General features: G+C 67.9%; 1 protein-coding gene across 4 annotated transcripts in view; it reads right to left on the reverse strand.

Annotated features, from left to right (window-relative positions):
- The window catches only part of MYH10 (myosin heavy chain 10), a 73,874-nt gene that overhangs the window by 11,172 nt on the left and 39,310 nt on the right, over positions 1–23,392 (reverse strand). For 2 of the 4 annotated variants that reach the window (XM_029048790.2, XM_029048789.2), the window contains 13 exons: positions 23,003–23,176; positions 21,073–21,246; positions 16,287–16,401; positions 14,950–15,012; positions 7,733–7,926; positions 7,517–7,638; positions 6,150–6,219; positions 5,887–6,047; positions 4,611–4,719; positions 4,369–4,500; positions 1,802–2,008; positions 1,043–1,180; positions 691–814 (listed from right to left, as the gene is read on the reverse strand). In XM_029048790.2, coding sequence (XP_028904623.1) covers positions 691–814; positions 1,043–1,180; positions 1,802–2,008; positions 4,369–4,500; positions 4,611–4,719; positions 5,887–6,047; positions 6,150–6,219; positions 7,517–7,638; positions 7,733–7,926; positions 14,950–15,012; positions 16,287–16,401; positions 21,073–21,246; positions 23,003–23,176 — 1,783 coding nt within the window. The remainder of the gene's footprint in view (positions 1–690; positions 815–1,042; positions 1,181–1,801; positions 2,009–4,368; positions 4,501–4,610; positions 4,720–5,886; positions 6,048–6,149; positions 6,220–7,516; positions 7,639–7,732; positions 7,927–14,949; positions 15,013–16,286; positions 16,402–21,072; positions 21,247–23,002; positions 23,177–23,392) is intronic. The other 2 variants (XM_029048792.1, XM_029048791.1) reach the window with 1 other exon arrangement.

Genomic DNA, 23,392 nt, shown 5'->3' on the forward strand with positions numbered 1-23,392 from the left:
AATGGGGATCAAGACCGTGAGCCCCACGTGGGACCACCTGATTCCCCTGTGTCTACCCCAGCGCTTACAACGGTGCTCTGCACATAGTGAGCGCTTAACAAATACCAACATTCCTGCTCAACTGTATATATTTTCATTACCCTGTTTATTTTGTTAATGAAATCTACATCGCCTAGATTCTATTTAGTCGCCATTGTATTTACGAGACGCTCTTCCCCTCGACTCTATCTATCGCCATCGTTCCCGTCTGCCCGTCTCCCCCCATCGGACCGTGAGCCCGTCCGACGGCGGGGACCGTCTCTCTCTGTTGCCGACTTGTTCGTTCCGAGCGCTCGGTACAGTGCTCTGCACCTAGTAAGCGCTCGGGAAATACTACTGAATGAATGAACGAATGGCAGATAGAAGCCACTCGGGTGGGAAGCGGTCCCCGTCCCACACGGGGCTCGCAGGCGCATTTCACGGGTGAGGGAACTGAGGCCCAGAGGAGCGAGGGAACTGAGGCTCGCCCGAGGTCCCACGGCGGACAAAGGGCGGAGCCGGGACGAGCGCCCTCCTCCTCTGACCGTCGGGCCCGGGCCGCTTCCGGCCGCAGCGCTTGGCCCACGGTGAGCGCCGAACGGACGCGACGGTCCTCTCCCCCGTCTCCGGGGAGACCGGCCGGAGGGGCGTCCCCCGCCTCCGGACACCCACCTTCCAGGTCCGTGATCATCACCTCCTGCTTATTGCGGAGTTTGGCCAGATTCTTGGATTTCTCCTCCTCTTCGGCCAGCTGGGAGGAACACTCAGAAATGCGATCTTCCATGAGTTTCTTTTCCTGAAAACGGAAGACGTCTTGGGACCGGGAGGGCGGAGGGGAGAGTTGGGCCGACGCCGTGCCCCCCCGTGCGACGGCCCGCACGGCGGCCCACGGTCCCCAGGCCTCGGGGACGGCGGGCGGCGGGTGGTATCTTCCCCCCCACCGCCCGGCCCGCGGGTCCGTCCGGGGGCGCCGGAGACCCCGGGAAGGCCGCGCCCCTGACCGCGGAACCCGGCGGTGGCTTACTTTGACGAATTTGGAATTCTGGTCCTCCAACAGGAGGATTTCCTCCTCCATCTTCTTGATCTTGGCCTCGGCCGTCACCTTCTCCAGCTGCAGCTTCTGCCTCACGCCCTCTTCCTCATCCAGCTGTTCTTCCAGGTCCTGGGGGCGGTGGGGGGGAGAGAGGAAGCCCCTCGGGTCTCTCCCTCATCTCCCCGACCCCGCGGCCCGGCAGACGGGATCGTTTCCCGACGGCGAAGTCCCAGGTTGACCCAGTCGCCCGACCCCCGTTGGGGCTTCCTCTAGGAACGCTCGACCCGGAGGGGAGCCCGGCCTCCGGTGCTCAGCCCCGAGCGAGCACGCTGCCTTGACCCGGCCGGGCTCCCTCCCCCATCGCGCCCCGCCCGGCCCCTCGGACGCCGGAGGAGGTGCCCGTCCTCCGAGTGGGACGCCGGCTAAGTCGCGGGGCGCGCCACGTGGGCGCTCTCTCATTCCGGTTCGCTCGCCAGGGAGCCAAGCCCTACGGCGTGTTCTACGGAGCTCCCGATCAGCCCCGCGCGGGACTTTTCTCGTCCCCGCTCTCTCGGGGCAACGCATCAGAGCCCCCCGAAATCCACCCCGCCGCGATCCAGTCCTCCCCCACCTCCGGTCCCGCCCATCCGACGGCCACCCGGGGCGCCCGGATAGCCCTCGGTCGTCGCTTCCGGGCCGGTCCTCTCGTCCCGCCCTCGGGGAGCCCCCTTCCCCGCCCGCTCCCGCCCTCGGGGGCCGCGGCCGCCGGACCTGGATGTGTCCCTGCATCTTCCTCTTGTCGTTCTGGAGGACCTGGTTCCTCTCCTCCTCCTCCTCCACCCTGGACTCCAGGTCGTGCAGGATCTCTTCCAGTTCCTGTTTCTTGGCGGCCAGGCGGGCTCGCATCTCCTCGGCTTCGGCGAAGAGCTCCGTCTCCGCTTGCAGCTGTTCGGCCAGGATGTTCTTCTCTTCCAGGAGCTGAGGGCGGAGGGAGGCTGTCGGTCCCGTTCCCGGAGCCGGGGGGCATCTGGCGGGAACCCGGAAGGGGGCCCGGACCCACCGGCTCCCGGGACCGGCTCCCGTTCTGCCGACGTCGGGTCGGGGCGACGGGTGTGGAACTGGGGCGGTTACTTGATCGGCGGATGGGACCCAGTCCCCGAAGCGTGCGCCCTTGGGTCCCCGGGGGAGGGAGGGCGGGGGGTCTTACTCCCTTTTTACCGACGGGGAAACCGAGGCCCAGGGTGCCGATTAAGCCCGAGGCCAGCCCGTGCAGCCTGGGGCCGGGGCCGCGATCAGACAGACAGTCAGTCAGTCGTATCTACCGAGCGCTGACCGTGTGCGGAGAACTGCACTAAGCACCGGGGAGAGTACGACCCAAGAGACGTACGTTAATAGAAATAAGTAAATGACCGATACGGACGCATGGGGTGCGGGGCTGGGACGGGGACCGAACGGACGGAGCGAATCAGGGTGATGCAGAAGGGAGAGGGACAAGAGGAGAGGAGGGTGCAGTCAGGGAAGGCCTCCTGGAAGAGATGAGCCTCCGATAAGGCTTTGAAGGGTGGGGGGAGAGCGACGGTCTGCGGGGTCTGAGGCGGGAGGGCGCCTCGGGGCCGGAGGCGGGACGGGGGCGAGGGGTCGGCGGCGAGAGAGACGAGACGGGGGGACGGGGAGGAGGAGAGGGGCGAGGTGAGGTCGGAGGGGGCGAGGGGATCGAGGGCCGAGAATCCTAGTCTCCGGGGGGGAATGCCGGCGAGGGGGCCGTATCCCACAAGGCCGCCGGCCAGCCGTCAGACCCGGGCGCCGACGGGTGGTCCCGGAGAGATGACCGGTCGGCTCAACCGCCCCCGCCCTGCCCGGCGCGTGTGGGGCGCGTGGACGGCGGACAGCAACGGGGGCCGGACGTGTAGGCCGGACGCTCGTTCGGCGGCGCGGCCCGGCGGAAAGGGCGGGGACCGCGCGTCCGGAAACCCGGGGACGGGTCCCCCGCGTGACCTCGGCCCAGTCACCTCACCCCCGAGCTGCGTTCTCCTGAGCAGTAAACCGGGACTGGGATAGAGCGTGAGCCCCCCAGCGGGCCGGGGCCCGCGGCCAATCCGTGTATCTCCGTTCAGGACCGAGCACACGGTAAGCGCTTTCGACGGATTTCCCGAGCGCCGACTGTGTGCAGGGCACTCCACTAAGCCCTTGGTAGGGTACGAGACAACGGAGTCGGTAGACACGCTCCCCGCCCACAGCGAGCTGACACTCGCGCGTCCCGTGGCTCGCTCCGGGGTCCCCGCAGCTGAGAACGGCAGCAAGGCCTCGCCTCCTGGGACCCCGAAGCGTCCGCCTCTTTCCGTGAGAAGCGGTGTGGTCCGGGGGAGAGCGGCCGGGGCCCGGGAATCCCAAGGACCGGGGTTCTAATCCCGGCTCCCCCATTTTCCTGCTGCGACTCCGGGCCGGTCGCTTAACTCCTCCGAGCCTCGGTTCCCTCATCTGCTCTGCCACTTGGCGGCTGTGTGACCGTGGGCAACAGAGAAGCAGCGTGGCTCAGTGGAAAGAGCACGGGCTTTGGAGTCAGGGCTCATGAGTTCGAATCCCAGCTCTGCCACTTGTCTGTGTGACTGTGGGCGAGTCACTTCACTTCTCTGGGCCTCAGTTCCCTCATCTGTAAAATGGGGATGAAGACCGTGAGCCCCACGGGGGACGACCTGATTCCCCTATGTCTACCCCAGCGCTTAGAACGGTGCTCGGCACATAGTGAGCGCTTAACAGATACCAACATTATTATTATTAAGTCACTTCACTTCTCTGTGCCTCAGTGACCTCGTCTGTAAAATGGGGATTAACTGTGAGCCTCCCGAGGGACGACCTGATGAGCCCGTGTCTCCCCCGGCGCTTAGAACGGTGCTCTGCACACGGCAAGCGCTTAACAAACACCAACGTGATGCAAAAGGGGATTCGATCCCCGCTCTCCCTCCGCGATCCCCACGTGGGGACTCGGGCTCTGGCGGCGCCGCGACCGTCGTTTTCGGCCCTCCGACGCCGGGAGGAGGGGTCCGCTCCCACTTACATCTCCCAGCACCCGACGGGCTCTCCCGAGCGCTCGGCACAGCGCTCCGCGCCCCGGGGGAGCTCCGCCGATGATTAACGTCTCGGGGGTCCCGCTCGGCGCCGCCCGGCAGGCGGCTCGACCTCTCCCCGGGTTCCACCACGGGTCGAACCGGACCGTACGCCGGAAGGCGGGGATGGGGGGGGTCTCGCTTCGGCGGACCCTCCCGCGTGCCTAGCTCGGCGCCCGCCAAACCGGCGGCCGACCGCCCGCGACCGCCCGCCGGCGTCCGGGGCCTACCGACCTGCTGGTGTTTCCTCTCCATCTCTTCGAGTTCCCCTTCCACCTTGGTCTGTTTCTCCTTCACCTTCAACAGCTCCTCGTCTTTGGCCTGCAGCTCCTCCTCCTGACGAGTCACCTGGAGCAGAGGCTTCACCTGCGACGGGGAGAGGAGGCGGGCGGCTCGGAGGGGCCCGAGGCGGCCGGTCCCGTCGTCCCGTCCCCCCCCCCCCCGCCCGACGCCGGGACGGGGCGGCTCCGGCTCACCTTGGTGAACACCCGCCACCACTGCCAGTGACGGAGCTTGAGGTAGGCCGCGCAGTTCCTCTGCAACACCTTCAGGGCGCTCAGCTGCTGCTGCTTCTTGGCAAAGGCCCTGGGGACGGACAGGCGGGAGGCCCCGTCGGCCGGGTGGCCGGGACGAGGCCTCCTCGGGCGCCCCGGTTGCCGACGGCCGCCCTCGCCGGGGGAGGCGGCAGCCGGGACCGGCCCGCGGGGCTCGGGCCCGGGAGGCCGACGGCCCGGGTCCCGGGCCCTTCCCCGCCGGGGGTCCCCGGGCGACTCGTTCCCGCTTCTCCCCGCCTCGGTTTCCTCATCTGTAAAACGGGGCCGAGACGCCCCTTCTCCCTCCCCCTGGCGGCGGCGCGAGCCCACGTGGGGAAGGGATGGCGTCTGAGCCGGCTATCTCGGATCCGTCCCGGCAGTCGGTACGGTGCCCGGCCTGCGGCGATAACGATGACCGTCAGCATTCCTCTTCGTGACGGTGGCGTTCGTTAAACGCTTACTGTGTGCCAAGCACTGAGCGTTGGCGGGGGGGGGGGGGGGGGATACAAGGTGATCGGGTTGTCCCCCGTGGGGTCCGCGGTCTTCATCCCCATTTTACAGATGAGGGGACTGAGGCACGGAGAATTGAGTCAGCTCTTGGGACGCCCCCCAGCCCAGAACTCCGCTTGGAGAGACGCTCTCCCGGTTCCCTACGGAACATCCGCCCTCGTGAGAGGAATAATGATAATGTTGGCATCTGTTGAGCGCTTACTACGTGCCGAGCGCCGTTCTAAACGCCGGGGGGGATCCGGGGTCATCGGGTGGTCCCACGTGAGGCTCCCGGTCAATCCCCATTTTACGGGGGAGGGAACCGAGGCACAGAGAAGCCAAGTGACCGGCCCACAGTCGACGGACCCTTAATCTCCCTCACTCTCCCACCGACACGGACCCAGCTTGGACCATCCCAGCCCCCCGACTCTCCCCCGGCGACCCCAGAGAGACCATCCGCCATCCTGACTCTCCCCCGGGGTCCCCAAACGGACCGCCCCCCCCACCCCCGACTCCCCCCGTCCATCCCCGACTCTCCCCCCGTGACCGGGCACGGACAGCGGTGACCGTTCTCGCCACCCTGCGGGGAGCTGAGGTGTTCTGACCGCTTCTTTCATCCCAAATGTTCGGACGGTTGCCCGGGTGAGATGAGCGCCCCCGGGGGACGGGGCTTTGGCTGGGGTGAGCCCGGGGGACCCCCCTCCCCCCCGTCCCCCAACCCCCCGCTTACTTCCGGGCCAGGTATCCCCGGCACACGGCCTGGAAGAAGATGATGATGTCCGTGATCTTGAGATCCCGCTCCTCCTCGAGGTGGGCCAGGACTCCGGCTCGGAAGAAGATCTTACTCTGTCCGATCCTGTAGAGGTTGGGGTCGAGCTCCAGGGCCCGGATCTAAAAGAGACGAGCCGGGCGCGGGTGGGCCGGGGCGCTCGGGGGCGACGGGGTCGGGTGGGCCCGGAAACGGCGGGGGCCCCGGGGGGAGGGAAGACCCACCATGCGCTCACAGGCCTGCTTGCCGTCCATGAAGCCTTTCGGAATCGCATTGGGAGTCAGGATCTCGTATCTGTGATGACGACAATAACAACAATGGTGCCTGATGAGCGTTGACTAGGCGCCAAGCACTGTTCTCAGCACCGGGGTAGTGACGGGTTCATCGGGTTGGACTCGCCTGGGGCTCACCCTCTCAATCCCCATCTTACAGACGAGGTGACCGAGTTAGGGAAGCGAAGTCACTCGCCCCGGGTCACAGAGCGGACACGTGGCAGAGCCGGGATGAGAACCCAGGTCCTCCCGACGCCTAGGCCCGGGCTCCGACCGCCAGGCCACCCGAAATATCCGGGGGCCCCGTGAGTCTCTCCCGGCGCGTCGGCGTGCCCGCCCCGGACGTCACCCGCGCCGGGCGGGGAACGCAGGCTCCCGGGATGCCCCCAAGCCCTCCTCCGTCCCTCCCGCGGCCGGACGGGACGGCCGGGGACCCCCGGTCGAGATCCCGCCGCCCTCTCCTCTGGTCCAACCCGCGAACTCCGGGGCGGGCACGGAGCTGGGACGGGCCGGGGCCCTCGGGGGGCCCCCTCCTCGCCTCCGGGGGTACCGTGCGCTGCTCGGGGGCCATTACCGACGAGACCCCCGACGTCCCCCTGCCCCGGAGGGGGGCCGGGAGCCCCGGGACGGAGCCCCGGGCGAGCCCCAGGACGGATAGAGGAGAGGGAAAGCCGCCCGTCGCGGGGTGACCGCGCCGCTATGGGCCACGGGCTGGGGGGGGGGGGGGCAGCCCCGCTCAACGTGGTCTCGCCAAGCCCCGAGGGTCAGCGGGGCCCCGAAGGCCGAGATCCACCCTGCCCTGGGAATCAGACTCTCGGTAATAATGACGATGCTGGTATCTGTTAAGCACTTACTCTGTGCCCGCCACCTTACTAAGCGCCGGGGCAGAGACGAGACAGTAGGGGCTGGACACGGTCCCCATCCCACACGGGGCTCACGGGTCTTCATCCCCATCTTCCGGAAGAGGGGACTGAGGCCCGGAGAAGTGAAGTAACTCACCCGAGGCTCCCAAGCAGACGGGTGGCGGAGCCGGGACTAGAACCCAGGTCCCCGCGACTCCCGCACCGGGGTTCCGTCCACTAGGCCGGGCTGCTTCTCTCACCCACCCTCGCCCACCAAGGTAGCGGGCCCCCTTCCTCGTTGCCTCGTTGTCTCCCGAGCGCCCAGTACAGCGTTCCGCACACGGGAAGCACGATCGAACGAACCAACGACCCAGAGACGGTCCGGCTCGGCCCCGCTTCCGCCGGCTGGTCCTTGCCGGGCTGCCGGGAAGAAGAGGCGACCGCCTCCCGTCCGCGCCCGTCCCCGCCCGCCCGTACCTCTGCCTGAACTCCTGGAACACGATCCGGTTGGGAAATCCTTGCCGGCAGATACGGATTCCTTCCAGGACCCCGTTGCAGCGCAGCTGATCCAGGACCAGGTGAGGGTCGAGCTTCCCGGCCTGAGGGCGGGACCCGAGCGGGGTCAGCCGGCTCCCCCCCGCCGCGACCCGCGGGGACGCGCCCCCGTCCTCCCCGCCCCGGCCCGGGACCCACCCTCTTCTCGTGGTTGGGGATGATGCAGCGGACGAAGTTGGGGTTGGTGTTCCGGAGCGTGGCCATCAGCTTGGTCAGGGACTCCTTGTACAGCTGCCCGACCGTCCGAAACATGCCCTTCTTCGTCTTGTAGGCCGAGCCGAAGGCCGTCTCCGTCATGCCGGTCACCTGGTCCAGGCCGACGATGCGGTCCACTGGGGGAGACGAGGCGGGGTGTGCGTGGGGGGGGCGGGGGGCCGGGAGGCCGGCGGCCTTCGCCCCCGGGGGACCCCGCACACAGAGCCAAGCGGGCGGCAGCGAAGCTCGGTGGGACCGGACGGGGGCGGGGGGCCGGAGTCGGGCGGTCAGCGGATCGAGACGCCGTGCGGAAGCGGTGGGAGCGGACAAGCCACGGGCGCGGGCTGCGGAGGGCCGCGGTGCTTTGATAACGTCCGGCCCCGGGTTCCGCCTCCCGTGGGCCCGCGGACGGGATCGGGACGTCCCCGCGGGCCTCCCAGGGGCCCCGGGCCCCGGGGACCCTCGGACGCCGGTCCGCGACCCGTGGGGAGGCGCCCGGGGCCCGACCGGCCACGAGGAGAAGCTACCGGGAGCGCGGGGTCGGCCCGGCGGGGGCGGCGGCCGCGCGTCGCCGCGGGGGAGGCCGGCTCGGGCCCGGGAACGAGGTAGCACTCCGGGGGAGAACGGCTCGGGACCGCGAGGCCGGCGAGGGGGTCGGAAGGCGAGGACCTCCCCCACGCCCCCCACCGCCGGCGCAGGGGAGCCTCGCGGTCGCCCAGCTTGGCGGCGGGCGGGCGGCCTCCCCCGAGAACGGAGCCTCCGACACCGCCGGCCGCGACGCGGTGGAGAATCGGGAATGGCCGGCTTCTCGCCCGGCTCGCTCGACCCTTCCCTCTCCCCCGCCCGGCATCAAAATTTCTCGACACTGACCCCCTGGACCCAGGCCTCTGACCTCCCACCCTCCGGCCTCTCCCCCCCACCCCTTGACCGCTTCGACCGCCTGCTCTCCGACGGCTTCCTCCCCACCGCCTTCAAACACGCTCCCGCCATCACCCCTCCGCTGACCCCCCGGCTGCCTCCACTTCCTCTCCTCCGATTCTCCCCTCGGCGCCCTCCCAGCTGGCTTCCGTCCCCTCCGCCCCGCGGGGGCGGCCCTCTCGGGGGGTCGCCCGTCACCTCCTCCTCGCCGGATCCAACGGCCTCCCCTCCTCGACCCCTCGGCCGCCTTCGACGCCGCGGGCCGCCCCCTTCCCCCGGAAACGGTACGCGACCTCGGCTTCGCCGTCCTCCTCCTCTCTCCCTCTGGCCGCTCTTCCTCGGTCCCTTCCGCAGCTCCTCCTCCACCTCCCGCCCTCCGAGGGTGGGGGGCTCCCGGGGCTCAGTTCCGCCTCTCCTTCTCTCCTCCGTCTCCCCCCGCGCCCCTGGAGAACTCCCCGGCTCCCGGGGCTCCGGCCTCCGTCTCGGCGGACGACGCCCAAACCTACCTCTCCGGTCCCCCTCCGTCCGCGCCACCGTCTCCCATCTCCTCCCGCCTTGGGGACGTCCCGCCGACGCCTCGGACCTACCGCCTCCCAATCCGCAGCACCCCGCCCAGACCTCCCCCGGCCCCCGGCTTTCCCAGCGGCGTAGACGGCGGGCCCCGTCCTGCCGGGCCCGTCGCCTCGGCATTCCCTCCTTCGACCCACGTATTGCGTCCGCCGTCGGTCCCACCTCGGCGGCATCGCTCAAATCCTCCCTTCCCTCCGCGTCCAGACCGCTACCGCTTTAATCCGAGCGCCCCTCCCAGCCCACCCCGCCGACGGCATCCGCCTCCTCGCTGACCTCCCCGCCCGCCGTCTCCCCTCGGCCGCCCGCGTCGCCCTCCCCCCCGGACACTCGGGCCGTGTCTCCCCGCTCCTCGAGAACCTCCGGCGGTTGCCCGTCCGCCTCCCTACTCGCCCACACCCCAGGCTGCACCTGCACCCCCCGCTCCCCTAACGCCAACCTTCTCACCGTACTTGGGCCTCGCCTACCTCGCCGCCCGCATCCGGAGGGCGCCTTCACACTTTCACTCCCCCACGCTCCCCCCCCAGTATACGGCAGACCGCCATTCTCCCCCGCTCCGCTCATTCGGTCGTGACTTACTGAGCGCTTGGCGTGCAAGGCGCTGTACTAACCGCTTGGGAGAGTACAATATAGCGGTAAACAGACGCGTTCCCTGCCCGCAGTGAAATCCCCCTGAATGGCACCCCCTTCCCCGACCACGCGCCCATTCCCCCCTCCGCCCCGCCCTCTCCGTCGACACCGAATTCACCCTCCACCCCTCGAGCCGCCTGCCACCCGCCGCGGCCGCGTGGCATCTTGACACGCCGCCTCAGTCGCGACGATTTGCCCCGTACCTTATTTTTTCTAACGTCTCCCCCCAGACGGGACGTTCCTTGCGGGCAGGGAACACGTCGACCGACTCTACCGCACTGTACTTGCCCCAGCGCTTACCTGGGCGCCCTGCACGGTGAGCGGTCGGAAGGTAGCGCCGATGGATACTGTGATATACTCTCCCGGGTGACTTTTGATTTTTTTTTTTTTTTTAAAGAGACTGAAGAGCTTAACGTGTACCGGCACTAGGGTGAGTCGCAAAGGGGCGTCGCGACGGTCATCGCGTCTGCGGGCCACCGCCGGGACCCAAACGCCTCCGCCCCCGGCGGGAAGAGAATCCTGAACGGATGAGCCGGTGCTGCCCGCCTCGTGATGTTCCGCCGCACACGGTTGGCTTTCTTTAAATGGTACCCGTTAAGCGCTCGCTATGTGCCCAACACCGTTCTAAGAGCTGGGGTAGATAGAAGGTCATCCGGTTGGACACCGCCCCGGTCCCAAGGGGGGCTCAAAGTCTTCGTCCCCATCTTCCGGAGGAGGGAACTGAGGCACGGAGAACTGAAGCGCTGCGCCAAGGTCACACGGCAGGCGAGGGGCGGAGCCGGGATGAGAACCCAGGTCCTCCGGACCCCCGGGCCCGGGCTCTACCCGCTAATGATAATAACGATGGCATCTGTTAAGCGCTTACCACGTGCCAGGCACCGTTCTAAGCGCTGGCGGGGAGATACGAGGTCATCAGGTCGTCCCACGTGGGGCTCCCAGTCTCCGTCCCCGTTTTACAGATGAGGTCACCGAGGCCCAGAGAAGCGAAGCGACTCGCCCCAAGTCACACGGCTGACAGGTGGCGGAGCCGGGATTAGAAGCCCGGGCTCTTCCCAAGAGCCAGGCTGCTTCTCAAGCGGGGCCCCCTCCCCGCCCCGGGGGCCGGACACGGGACCCGTAGGTCGACCGCGTTTATCGAGGGCTTTCTGCGTGCACAGCACTGTGCGAAGCGCTGGGGCGAGCCCAGTGAAACGAGGGACGGGCGCATTCCCCGCCCACGGTGAGCTTCCGGTCTCGAGAAGGCAGGCCGGGGATCCCCCGGGAGGAGCGGGGAGGGCGGGAGGTCTCCGCGGGAGCGGCCGTTCTCTCACCCCGCGGGAGCAGTTACTCCATCCCCCCCGCCTCAGTTCCATCGGGAGACGGAGACGCAGAGACATTTAGGCAGAGAGAGAGAGACGGCGAACGGCTTCGAGCCTTCCCTCTCGGGGCGTTCCGGCGCCAAAGGGAAGGGACGGCGGGATGGGGGGAGATCACTTCTCGAGAGCAGCGGGGGAGAAAATCCACCGGCCCAGCGGGGCATCGACTGGCCCCAAATCCGTGCTTCACGTCGCGGGGGGGCAGGCGCCCATTTAAAGGCTCGAGCCGACGGGGAGCGAGGATGGGGATCCTCTGGGCGTGGGGGGGGGGGGGGGGGACGTAACCATCGCCGTCGCCACAATTACGGGACCGGTTAAGCGCCTACTCGGTGCCAAGCACCGTTCTAAGCGCTGAGGTAGATCCGCGCTGATGAGGTCGGACGCGGGTCCCCGTCCCACACGGGGCTCACGCTCTTCGTCCCCGTTTTAGAGCCGGGGGGACCGAGGCCGGGACGAGACGAGCGACTCGGCCGAGGTCCCGCGGCCGACCCGGGACGAGAACCCGAGTCCCTCCGCCTCCCGAGCCGTGCCGCCTCCCTGAGCGTTGCTTGGGGGGGGGGGGGGGGCGGGGGGAATGGTTTGGGGGCTGTTCTCGGTCTGGGGTAAACGCCGGTCCAAGCGGCAAACGGGTCGGAAACCGGGGGAGGTTGGAGCCATCGGGGCTCACGGCGTAACACGGCCGAAAGGCCCGAACCGCCGCTTCTTGGGTTTAATCCAACCGAGAGGGGCAGAGAAAGAGAGCGAGCGAGATCCAGAGAGAGAACGAACTGGGGTGAAACACCAAGACCCTTACTCCGCAGCAGGGTAAAAGCTAGAAACGATGGGAGTTTATTAATATCCTCCGGGAAACTCTGCCGCCTTTGAGCGCGCCCTATTACAGCGGGGTCAGGAAACTAGTTTTCTTTCTGAAAAGCCAGGCACGGGGTGGGTGAGGGGAGGGTATAATAATGATAATAATGTTGGTATTTAAGCGCTTACTCTGTGCAGGGCACCGTTTGAAGCGCCGGGGGAGAGACGGGGTCATCAGGTTGTCCCACGTGAGGCTCTCGGTCTTCATCCCCATTTTACAGATGAGGAAACTGAGGCACAGACAGGCTAAGTGACTCGCCCCCGGTCACACAGGTGACAAGTGGCAGAGCGGGGGTTCGAACCCACGACCTCTGACTCCCAAACCCGGGCTCTTTCCACCGAGCCCCGCTGGAAGGAGGGGAGACGGGAGGAGGGAGGGAAACGGGATGGGGGGAAAGAGGAGGGGAAAAGGGAGGCGGAAGAGGAGAGGGAACGGGAGAGGAGCCGGGGGGACGGGAGAAGAGGGAGGAAAGGAAGGGAGAAGGGGAGGAGGCTGCCTTCCTTCGGAACCGCCTCCCCAGAACAGAGGGGGTTTCCTCCCTCTTGCCCCACTGCTTCTTCCGGTGGGCCCGCCTCCGGACCCCCACGAGCCACCACCCCGATTCTCCGACCACTGGCGGAAGCGGACTCGGGCGCGACGGGAAAACCGAGTTCCGCTCCCCGTTTCCCGCCGGGGCCGTGAAGCCTCCGCCAGCTGCCACTCCGGACCCCCTCCCCGGGGAAGGGCCCGGCCCCGGGGGGGGGGCGTCGGATTTAACCTAGCGAAGCCCCTGAGCGGAGGAAGTGCTCCACACCCACCAAAACACCACAAACGCCACGACAGCGGTCGGGCAGAGAGAGGAAAGCCGGTTTCCACGTTGGAGCGCCGCGAGCCGCCTCTCCGCCCCGGATACAGAGAGAAGGGAGAGGACGGAGGGGCCCCGGTCCGCTCTAGCGGCGGGGCTTGAAGGACGGCGGGTCGCCGGGCGCCTAGCGCCAGCTCTTCAAACACTCAGTAGCGTGCTTCGCGCACAGTGTAAGCGCACAAGAGATACGCCTGAACGAATCTCCCGTACGTTACCGGACCGAGCGCGAACTCGCGTGATACGGCCCGTCGGAAACGCGGGCCGGCTCCCCCCGTTGAGACTGTAAACTCCCCGAGGGCGGGGATGGTGACGGCTGACTCGATTCTACTCCCCCGAATGTTCGGTACAGGGTTTTGCGCACAGTTTTGCACCCGTACGTGCCCCCGATTGACAGACGGTACATTTCTTTTTTTTTTTTTTAAATGGTATCTTTCAAGTGCTTACTACGTGTCCCCGCGGGCAGGGAACGTGCCCACCGGGTCTGTCGCGCCGGGCTCTCCCCCGTGCCCGGTCCGGCGTCCGGCACGCAGCGAGCGCCCAACGGATACCGCGGGACGACCGACCGAGACGGAGCCCGCGATCCGACAGAAGAGACGGGGACGGAGGAAGAAGGAAGGAGGAGGAGAAAGAGGGAGTACTGTATCCCGTTACGAGCCGACCCCGTGCCGGGCACCGTGCTAAGCGCTGGGGTAGACACGAGTGGGTCGGACCCAGTCCCGATCCTCATTAGAGGGAACTGAGGCCCAGAGAAGTGAAACGACTGGCCCAAGCTCACCCGGCAGACGAGCGGGGGAGCCGGGACTGGAACCCGGGTCCTCCTGACTCCCGGACCCTGTCCACTCCCTCGCCTGCAAAATGGGAATTAAGACTCTGAGCCCCGCGCGGAACAGGGACCGGTTCCCTTCTCTCTACCCCAGGGCTGAGGCCGGGGCTCGGGAGGCGTTGGCCGGATACCCTCGTCGTCAAATATCGCCGTCATCGCTAGGCCAGGCCGCTCCTCCGAGGGCTCTGGGACGGCAGCGCTGGGAGGGAAAGGCGGCGGGGAGGGCCTCTTGGAGGAGGGGGGATGATAACGTTGGCGTCGGTTAAGCGCTCGCCACGTGCAGAGCAGCGTTCCGAGCGCGGGGGGAGACACGGGGGGATCGGGTCGTCCCCCGGGAGGCTCGCGGTCTTCATCCCCATCTTCCAGATGGGGTCACCGAGGCACAGAGAAGCGAAGCGACTCGCCCACGGTCTGCTGCCAAGCGGCAGAGCCGGGATCCCAACCCAGAACATCTGACTCCCGAGCCCGGGCTCTCTGCACCGAGCTACGCCGCTTCTCAAAAATGATAACGCCGGTGTCCGTTAAGCGCGTGCTATGCGCCGGGCACCGTTCTAAGCGCCGGGGGAGATCCGGGGTCATCGGGCGGGCCCACGGGAGGCTCCCGGGTCTTCACCCCCGTTCCACGGATGAGGCGACCGAGGCCCGGAGAAGCGACTGGCCCACGGTCACCCGGCCGCCGAGCGGCGGGGCCGGCGTTCGAACCCGCGACCTGCGACCCCCCCCAGCCCGGGCCCTCGGCGCCGAGCCCCGCCGCTTCCCCGGACCATCTGCCGAAACGCGGGCTCGAACCAGGGACCGTTAGACCTTCGGTCCGCCGCTCTCCCCGCCGAGCTCAGAGGGGCCCCGGAGGCGGGGAGGACCGGGGCGGCGACCGCCCGGGGCGGCCGTATCAAAGCGGTACCGAGCGCAAGAGGTACCCCTCGTACCTTCTCCGTCGCCCCGAGCCGGCCCCGGGGAGAGCCGCGCCGACGCGAGGCCGTCGTCGCTCGGCCGCCCGGGGCCGGCGGGAGAGAACCCAGCGTGAAATGACGGGGGCATGCGGGAGGTGAGCGGGTGGGGAGGGGGGCGGACCGAAAACCGAAAGGAGGGGAGGGTCGGGGGGGGGGGGGCCGTCTGTGGGCGGAGCACGATCCTGCCGCCTCATCGGACCCACGACGACGGCTAGACATTCACCTGGAGGATCGTGGAGACCAGAAATAGTGTCATAGAAAGAAGTTCTCTGAATATTCTGAATCTCTAAGGCAGAGAAACAGCAAAGACAGGAAGGAGAGAGATTACACAACAAACACTCGGGTTAGTAGGCAGAACATCGGCAAATCGCAGGGCGGGGGACCGACCCCACGCGGTCGTCGCCGGCGGGTCCCCGGGCGGGCCCCCCCCCGGGGATCCCCCGGACCCTCCGCTCCGAAGCCGGGCTCGGGGCGGCGGGGGGTCCCGGCCCGCGACGCGGCGAGGCCGCCGGCGCGCCGGGGGGGACGGGGCCCCGGCCGGGCTCCCCCCGCCCGGCCCGAGGGAGGCGTCGCCCGCCGGCGCCCCGGGGGCGCCCGGAAACCGTCTCCGGGAGGCGGGCGGGCCTCGGCCGAGCCTCGGGGAGCGACCGGAGCCGGGGCCGGGGCCGAAGCGGAGAAAAAGCGCCCGCCCGCTGAAGCCGACCCGCGGGAACCCCGGCGACGCGGGGTCCCTCGCCTCTCCGCCCTGGCCCGCCGCCCGGTCGCCTCGGGCAGGTCGCCTGGCCGGCCCTCAGCTTACTCCTCTGTAAAACGGGGACGGCGACCCCCCCCGGGGAGCCGTCCGCCCCCCGGCCACCCCCGGCGTTCAGGCACGGCTCCGTGGGTTTATTTCTGTCGATGTCGGTCTCCCCCCGTTCAGACCGTCAGCTCGCCGCGGGCCGGGGACGAGCCCCCCGACTCCGTGGGAATGGCCTCCCCCAAGCGCTTAGCACGGTGTTCTCCGCACGTGCTCAATACATACCATTCAGGATTCTCTCCCACCTTCTCTGACCGAGAGCCCCGAAGGGCACGGGGCTAGCGCCCGACCTGAGCGTCGCGGATCCGGCCCGGGACCGCGCTCAGCGCTCGGCGCACGGCGGGGGCCGAGTCGACGCTGTCGTTATCTTGGCGGGAGAGGGGCAGGGGGTTTTTTTTGCGGGGAAGGGCGTCGACGGTACGCGTTGGGTGCTCGCTACGTTGCCGGGTACCGTACTAAACGCTCTGGAAGGTACGAGATCGCCGGGCTGGACCCGGCCGTCGCCGTCCCGGCCTTAACCCCCGTTTTACAGACGAGGCGACCGAGGCCCAGAGACTCGGCCCGCCCCAGGCCGCGCCCGGCCGACGGGCGGCGGAGCCGCGATTAGAACCCGGGTCCTCCGACTCCCGCGCCCGGGCTCTTCCCGCCAGGCCCCGCCGCTGCTTCCCGGCTTCGAACGGACGGCGGCGGGCGGGCGGGCGGTACGGCCGGCGCGGAGGGGAAGCCCGGCCGGGGCGGGGACGCGGAGCGGCCCGGCGCCTTACCGTCCTTCCACAGCTCGGCCACGAACTTGTCCGACGACTGATGGAGGAGGGTGGCCACGTTGTCGTTCAGCGGGTCCATGTTCTTCATCAGCCACTCGTCCGCCTTGTAGTCCACCTGGGGAGAAGAACGGCAACGGTGGTATCCGTTCAGCGCTTACTACGCGCAGAGCACCGTCCCGAGCGCCGGGGGGATACGAGGCGATCAGGCTGCCCGCCGTGGGGCTCGCAGGCTTCGTCCCCATTTGACAGATGGGGTCGCTGAGGCCTCGCAAGCGCCGGAATTAGAACCCGCGACCCCTGACTCCCGAGCCCGGGCTCTTTCCGCCGAGCCGCGCGGTGCCCGCCACGCCTGCGGCGCTGGGCCCCCGACCCCCTCCGTCTGCCGGTCGGTCCTGTCGATCGAGCGCTTACCGAGTACTGTACTAGGCGTCTGGGAGAGTACGAGGACAAGGAGAGCCGCCGCGGCGACGGGAACGCCGGAGAACGGGCCAAAGCGAGGCAAGGGCCCGGGACCGGGCGCTCCCCGGACCCCCGGGGGGCGGATTGGAAGGGTGGGGGGAATCGGCGGCTTCGTCCCGGGACGGGGCGATCCCCAAACGGTCGGCCGGTCGGGAGCTACTCCCCGCCGCCCTTGGAGGCGGATGGGGGGGAAACGGGCTTCGCGGACCGGAAGCCGTCCGAGGGCGGGCATCCCGTCGACCGACGCGTATCTTGTCGTCCCCAAGCTCCGGATGAAGCGCCGAGCGCCCGACAGGCAGTCGATCGGAACGCTGACCGCCGCGGTGCGTGGGAGGCGCTCACCACGTGCCAGGCACCGTACCGAGCCCCGGGCCGGATCCGAGCGGACCGGGCCGGACGCGGTCCCTCCGCCGCGCGGGGCCCGCCGTTCCCGATCCCCCCTTTACGGGTGCGCTATCGGAGACCCGGCGGGGTGACGTGATTCGCCCCGGGTCAGACGAGGGGCAGAGCTGGGATCGGAACCCGAGACCCTCTGAGCCCCCGGGCCCGGGCTCTACCCATTTCCTGAGGGTCGACCGGGCGCCGCACCCGGGTGCCTGGGAGAGTCCGACACAAAGGGAGTCGGGAGCCACGTGCTCGGCGTACTAAGCGCCCGATAAACACGACCGAACGAGTGACCGGAACGAAATGCACGTGACTGACTTCGGCCCGTGTCCGCGGGATCTAGGGCAGACTCTGGCCGGGGCGGCCGGGGGGGGGGGGGGCCTGGGGTTTGGGGCGGGGTCAGGAGGCTGCTTCTGAAATGCGGGGCGGGGGGGGGGGGCCCGCTCTCTGAAGATAATCCACAGGACCGTCCTCAAAATCCCAGTACAGCGTTCGAAACGCCCGTGGACGCCGCCGAAGGTCTCGGCCCGGCCCGGCCAGGTCAGAGCCGGTGGCTTTTCCGGACCCGGGGGACGATGATAGTAATGATAATCGTGGTATTCGTTAAGCGCCGACTACGTGCAAAGCACCCTTCTAAGCGCCGGGGCGGATACGAGGTCATCGGGTCCGTCCCCCCCCCCCCGTGGGGCTCCCGGTCTTCATCCCCAGTTTCCAGACGAGGTCACTGAGGCGCAGAGAAGCGAAGCGACTCGCCCCGAGTCACAGGGCTGACAAGTCAAGCGGGGCTCGGTGGAAAGAGCCCGGGCTTTGGAGTCGGAGGTGATGGGCTCGAATCCCGGCTCGGCCGCTTGTCGGCCGTGTGACTTTGGGCGAGTCGCTTAACTTCTCGGTGCCTCAGTGACCTCATCTGTGAAATGGCGATGAAGACCGTGAGCCCCACGTGGGACGACCCGATTCCCTCGTGTCTACCCCGGCGCTCAGAACGGTGCGCGGCACATAGTAAGCGCTTAACAAGTACCGACATCATTATTATTAAGTGGCGGGGCCGGGATTAGAACCCACGGCCTCTGACAGGGTGGTCCTTTTTCCGGCTTTCGGCACAGTAAGTGCTTAACAGATAGCGACATTATCATCATTAAACCGCCTGGCGCATAGAAGAGCTTAACCAGTATTTTCATTATGGTCTTTATCATCATCTCCTTTTCACCGACGAGGCACCTGAGGCCGAGAAGCCACCTGCCCGAGGTGCTGATGATAACTGTGGTACCTGTGAAGCGTGTACTGTGCCACGCGCTCTTCTGATAACGACGATAATAACGTCGGTATCTGTTGGGTGCTTACTACGTGCCAGGCACCGTTCTAAGCGCCGGGGGAGATCCAAGGTCATCGGGTCGTCCCCCGTGGGGCTCCCGGTCATCATCCCCATTCTCCAGACGAGGTCACTGAGGCGCAGAGAAGCGAAGCGACTGGCCCAAGGTCGCACGACTGACGAGCGGCGGGGCCGGGATCAGAGCCCCACACTGGGGCTCCCGCCCTTAATCCCCATTTCGCAGACGGGGATCACCGAGGCGCAGGGGAGCGAGGCGGGTGCCCCGGCTCGCACGGCGGACACGTGGCGGAGCGGGGACGGGGACCCAGGCCCACCTGGCTCCCCGGGCCTGGGGAGTCCGGCCGTGAGGCCTCGCGGCTTCTCTCGTCCCCTCTCGCCCCGAGCCCACCCTCGTCGTGGCCGTTTCCCACCTTCGCCTCCGGTCCCGCCTCCGCCCGCTCGGCGGGCCGAGAGAGGACCGGCCCCCGGGGGAACGGAGCGGCTTCCCTCTCGTCGGCTGTTCTCCCGGGCTCCCCCGAGCGCTCGGTACGGTGTCCCGCGCACGGTGACGCCCTCGACAGATACCCCCGCCGCGCCGCTTGAAGGAGGGCGCGTGGGCCGCGGCGTGACGGGCGTCCCACGGCCCCCCGCCGCACGGCTCTCCCGCCCCGGTCCCCCCGGACGGCGGCGGACCCGTCCGCGGCGTTCCCGGGAGGGCCGGTCCGGAGTCACCCGGGACAGCCCGTCGGCCACGGGAACGCCGCCGCGCCTACCCCGGGGAGGAGCGGCCCGGCCTGAAGGCTCGAGCCCGGGCCCGGCTTCGAATCCGCCCCTCGTCCGCCGCGTGGCCCTGGGCAAACCACCCCTCCGGGCCTCGGGCTCCTCGTCCGTAAAACGGGGACGAGGACTACGAGGGGCCCCCGGGGACGGGGCGCCACCTGTACCCAGGATCGGTACGGCGCTCGGCACACGGGACGCAGCCGAACAGATGAGATTCCCATCACCGTCCCGGCCTCGGGCACGTCGGGATCCCCGGAGCCCTCAAAAGCTGCCCATCCACTCCTCGCCCCCATTCCAACCTAATAATAATAATAACACCACTGATGATGGTCCTCGTTTCGCGCTTACTGTGCGCCAAGCACCGTTCTAAGCGCTGCGCTAGATACAAGCTGATCGGGTGGGCTACGGTCCCCGTCCCACAAGGGGTTCCCGTTCTCAATCCCCGTTCGACAGACGAGGAGACCGAGGCCCCGAGAAGCGGGGCAACCCGCCCCGGGTCACCCGGCAGACGCGCGACGGGGTCAGGGTTAGAACCCGGGTCCGCCGCCTCTAATCTAATCTAATCTAATCTAGAGAAGCAGCGCGGCTCAGTGGAAAGAGCCCGGGCTTCGGAGTCGGAGGTCATGGGTTCGAATCCCGGCTATGCCACTCGTCAGCTGTGGGACTGTGGGCGAGTCACTTAACTTCTCTGTGCCTCAGTGACCTCATCTGTAAAATGGGGATGAAGACTGTGAGCCCCACGTGGGACAACCCGATCACCCTGTATCTCCCCCGGCGCTTAGAACGGTGCTCTGCACATAGTAAGCGCTTAACAGATACCAACATTATCATCAATCCCCGGCCGGGGTCACCTCCCGGACGCGGTGGCCGGCAGCTCCGCCGTCCGCCCGAGAGCCATCCGAGGCGCCGTTCCCGGGCCCGGTCCTCGGCTTCCGGCCGCCCGAGACGGCAGCGCCGTTTCTCCCAGCTCCTCCTCCGTTTTGGGCCTGAACGGGGAACGTTTCCCTCTGGCCGGCTTCAGCGCTTAATCCGGGTCCTCCTCCGTCCTCACCTCCTCCTCCTCCTCCACGTCCCTTCCCGACTGTGCTACTTTTTGGGAGCCGTGGCCTCGTTTCCATTTTGGGAGCCGGGCCCCGTGGGCCGGCCCACGGCCCTGCCCGGGCCTCCCGGTGCCGGTCCGCCCCCTTGGCCCCGTCCCGCCCGGGGCCGGGACTCAGAAGGAGCTGGGTTCTAATCCCGGCCGCGCCGCTCGTCTCGCCGCGTGACCTCGGGACCGTCGCTTCGCTTCTCCGGGCCTCAGTTCCCTCACCTCTAAAACGGGGATCGCGAGCGCGAGCCGCACGTGGGACGGGGACTCCGTCCAACCTGATGACCCCGGACCTGCCCCAGCAACTCAGCACGGTGCCTGGCACACAGGAAGCGCCCGATACCGTCATCGTCGCTCATTTCGGCCCCCCCGCCTCCGCCCTTCGGGATCCGGGTGGAGATCGGAATCTCGTCCCGGCCCCATCCTCGCTCCCAAGAAATCCGCCCGGGGGGCCTTTGTTCTCCGAGACTGAAATCTCTCCCCCAATTTGCTAAATCCCTCATTTTAGGGGTTTCTTCCCCATCCTTTTTCCTTTAAACCTCGGCTCCGCCCTTTCGCCGTCCGGATCGGGAGAGGCGGGCGGAGGGGTCGTCGAAAGCTCGACGTAGGTCTCCTCTCCGGGGGCGGCTTTCCGCGTCCCCGTTCCGCCAGCGGGAACGAGGACGGGGTGCGACGGGGGGGGGGTTGCCGGGGGGCCGGCATTTTGGACCGGAAATTCCGGACCCGATTAGACCTCACGTCGGGGGGGGGGGGGGGGATTCGCTCACCTTCCCGGCGTAATGGATGATGCAGAAATCGGCTCTGTCTTTCAGCTGCCGGGGTTTCTGGAACTTGGAGTGGGTGCCTTGCTCCTGGACCAGTTTCTCCACGAAGGTTTTGTCGGTGGCTTTGGGGAACCAGCATTCTTCGTCGAGGAGGGCCAGGACGCCGGGGGGGTTGGCCTAAGGGCGGAGGGAAGACAGGCGCTCGGAGGGAGCAAGGGAGGCACGGAGAGGAAGGTAGGGAAGGCAAAAGGAAACCCCCGAACCAAACTCCTCGCCGTCGGCTTTAAAGCCCTCGAACCCCTGGCCCCGCTCCCACCTCACCTCCCCACTCTCCCACTCCGACCCGGCCTCCCTCGGTTCCCCTCCCTCACTCGGCTCCCCTCGCGCCGACCTCCCCCTCGTCCGTCCGGCCGCCGACCTCGCGCCCGCATCCCACCCCCGGCCCGGAACGCCCTCCCTTCCTCGCATCCGCCGGATCGTTTGCCCTCCCCCACTTCAAAGCCTTACGGAAAGCCCATCTCCTCCGCGCGGCCTTCCCCGACTGCGCCCTCCTCGCCGCCCCGACTTTCTCCCTACGTTCGTCCTCCCTCCCGTCCCTACGGCACATCCGTATAGAGCTGTGATCTGTTTATGGGTCTATATTAACGTCCGTCACCCGCTGTACGCCGTGAGCTCGCTGCGGGCAGGGAACGTGTCCGCTGTTGAACCGTACTCTCCCGAGCGCTTAGCACGGCGCTTCGCACGCAGTAAGTGCTCAGTAAATACGGCCGAATCCACTTGGGACGGGGCTACGGGGAAGAGAAACCTAACCCCGCTGGCCTGGAAACTCCCCGAAGGTAGGGATGATAATAATAACTATATTACTGTGATATTTTTAAGCCCTTACTACGTGCCAGGCACCGGATTCAACGCAGGGGTGGATACGAGCAAATCGGGTTGGACACGGTGCCTGTTCCCCCCTGGGGCTCACCCCCATTTTAGAGACGAGGGAACCGAGGCCCAGAGAAGAAGTGACTTGCCCGAGGTCACAGGGCACACGGGGCCGCAATTAGAACCCGCGACCCGCCGACTCCCAGGCCCGGGCTCTACCCGCCAGGCCGCGGTCGGGATCCGCGGAGACGGCCTGGCCCCGGGAGTCCCAAGGGACCTGGGTTCCGATCCCGGCTCGGCCGACGGCTTGCCGTGGGGCCTCGGGGAAGTCGCTTCACTTCTCTGGGCCTCGGTTTCCTCAACTGTAAAATGGGGATACCTGTTCTCCCTCCCACTTAGACTGTGCGTTGCACGGAGGACGGGGGCCGTGTCGAGACCTAAATAACTCGTTCCTTCCCCGGCGTTTAGAACAGCGTTCATCACATAGGAAACGCTTAAATACTAACTCGACCGGATTCGCTCCTCGGGCCTCCCCGCCGGAACTCCTCGTCGGAGAGTCCGGGACGTCCCTCCCGTCCTCCCATCCCGACCGCACCGGATTCGCTCCCCGTGCCTCCCCGCCTGAAATCCTCGTCCGAGAGCCCGGGACGTCCCTCCCGTCCTCCCATCCCGACCGGACCGGATTCGCTCCCCGGGCCTCCCCGCCGGCACTCCTCGGCGGAGAGCCGGGGACGTCCCTCCCGTCCTCCCATCCCGACCGGACCGGACTCGCTCCTCGGGCCTCCCCGCCGGAAATCCTCGTCGGAGAGCCGGGGGCACCCCTCCCGAACTCCCACCCCGACCGCACCGGATTCGCTCCCCGTGCCTTCCCGCCGGAGGTCCTCGTCCGAGAGCCGGGGACATCCCCCGCGAACTCCAACCGGACGGCACCGCCTCCCCGTGCCTTCCCGCCCCGTGGGAAAGCCGGGGCCGTCTCCCCGCCCCGTGCCTTCGCGCCGCGGCCCCTCGCGGGAGAGCCCGGGAAACGCCGCCGGGCCTCCGCGGGCCGGGGGGAGGCTCTCACCGGTCTCTCGATCAGATCGATGCAGGGCTGCAGGTCCAGCCCGAAGTCGATGAAGTTCCACTCGATGCCCTCGCGCTGATATTCCTCTTGCTCCAGGATGAACATGGTGTGGTTGAAAAGCTGCTGCAGCTTCTCGTTGGTGTAGTTGATGCACAGCTGCTCGAAGGAATTCAGCTGCGCGACCCGGGGGGAGGGAGGAAGGAGAGTCAGGGGCCGCGCCTCCGCCGGGGGGGGGGGGACGGGGACGGGGACGGGGACCGACCTCCCTCGGGGGGGTCTCTGGCCCCCCGGGACCCGCCCGGGTGAACCCCCAGTCGTTGAATTTTGGGGTTTTTCAACCGCATTTCGTAAGCGCCTGCTTCGTGTCGGGTGGGGTCACGACGACGACGA

Source organism: Ornithorhynchus anatinus, chromosome 21 (assembly GCF_004115215.2).
Source record: "Ornithorhynchus anatinus isolate Pmale09 chromosome 21, mOrnAna1.pri.v4, whole genome shotgun sequence".
NCBI lineage: Eukaryota > Metazoa > Chordata > Mammalia > Monotremata > Ornithorhynchidae > Ornithorhynchus > Ornithorhynchus anatinus.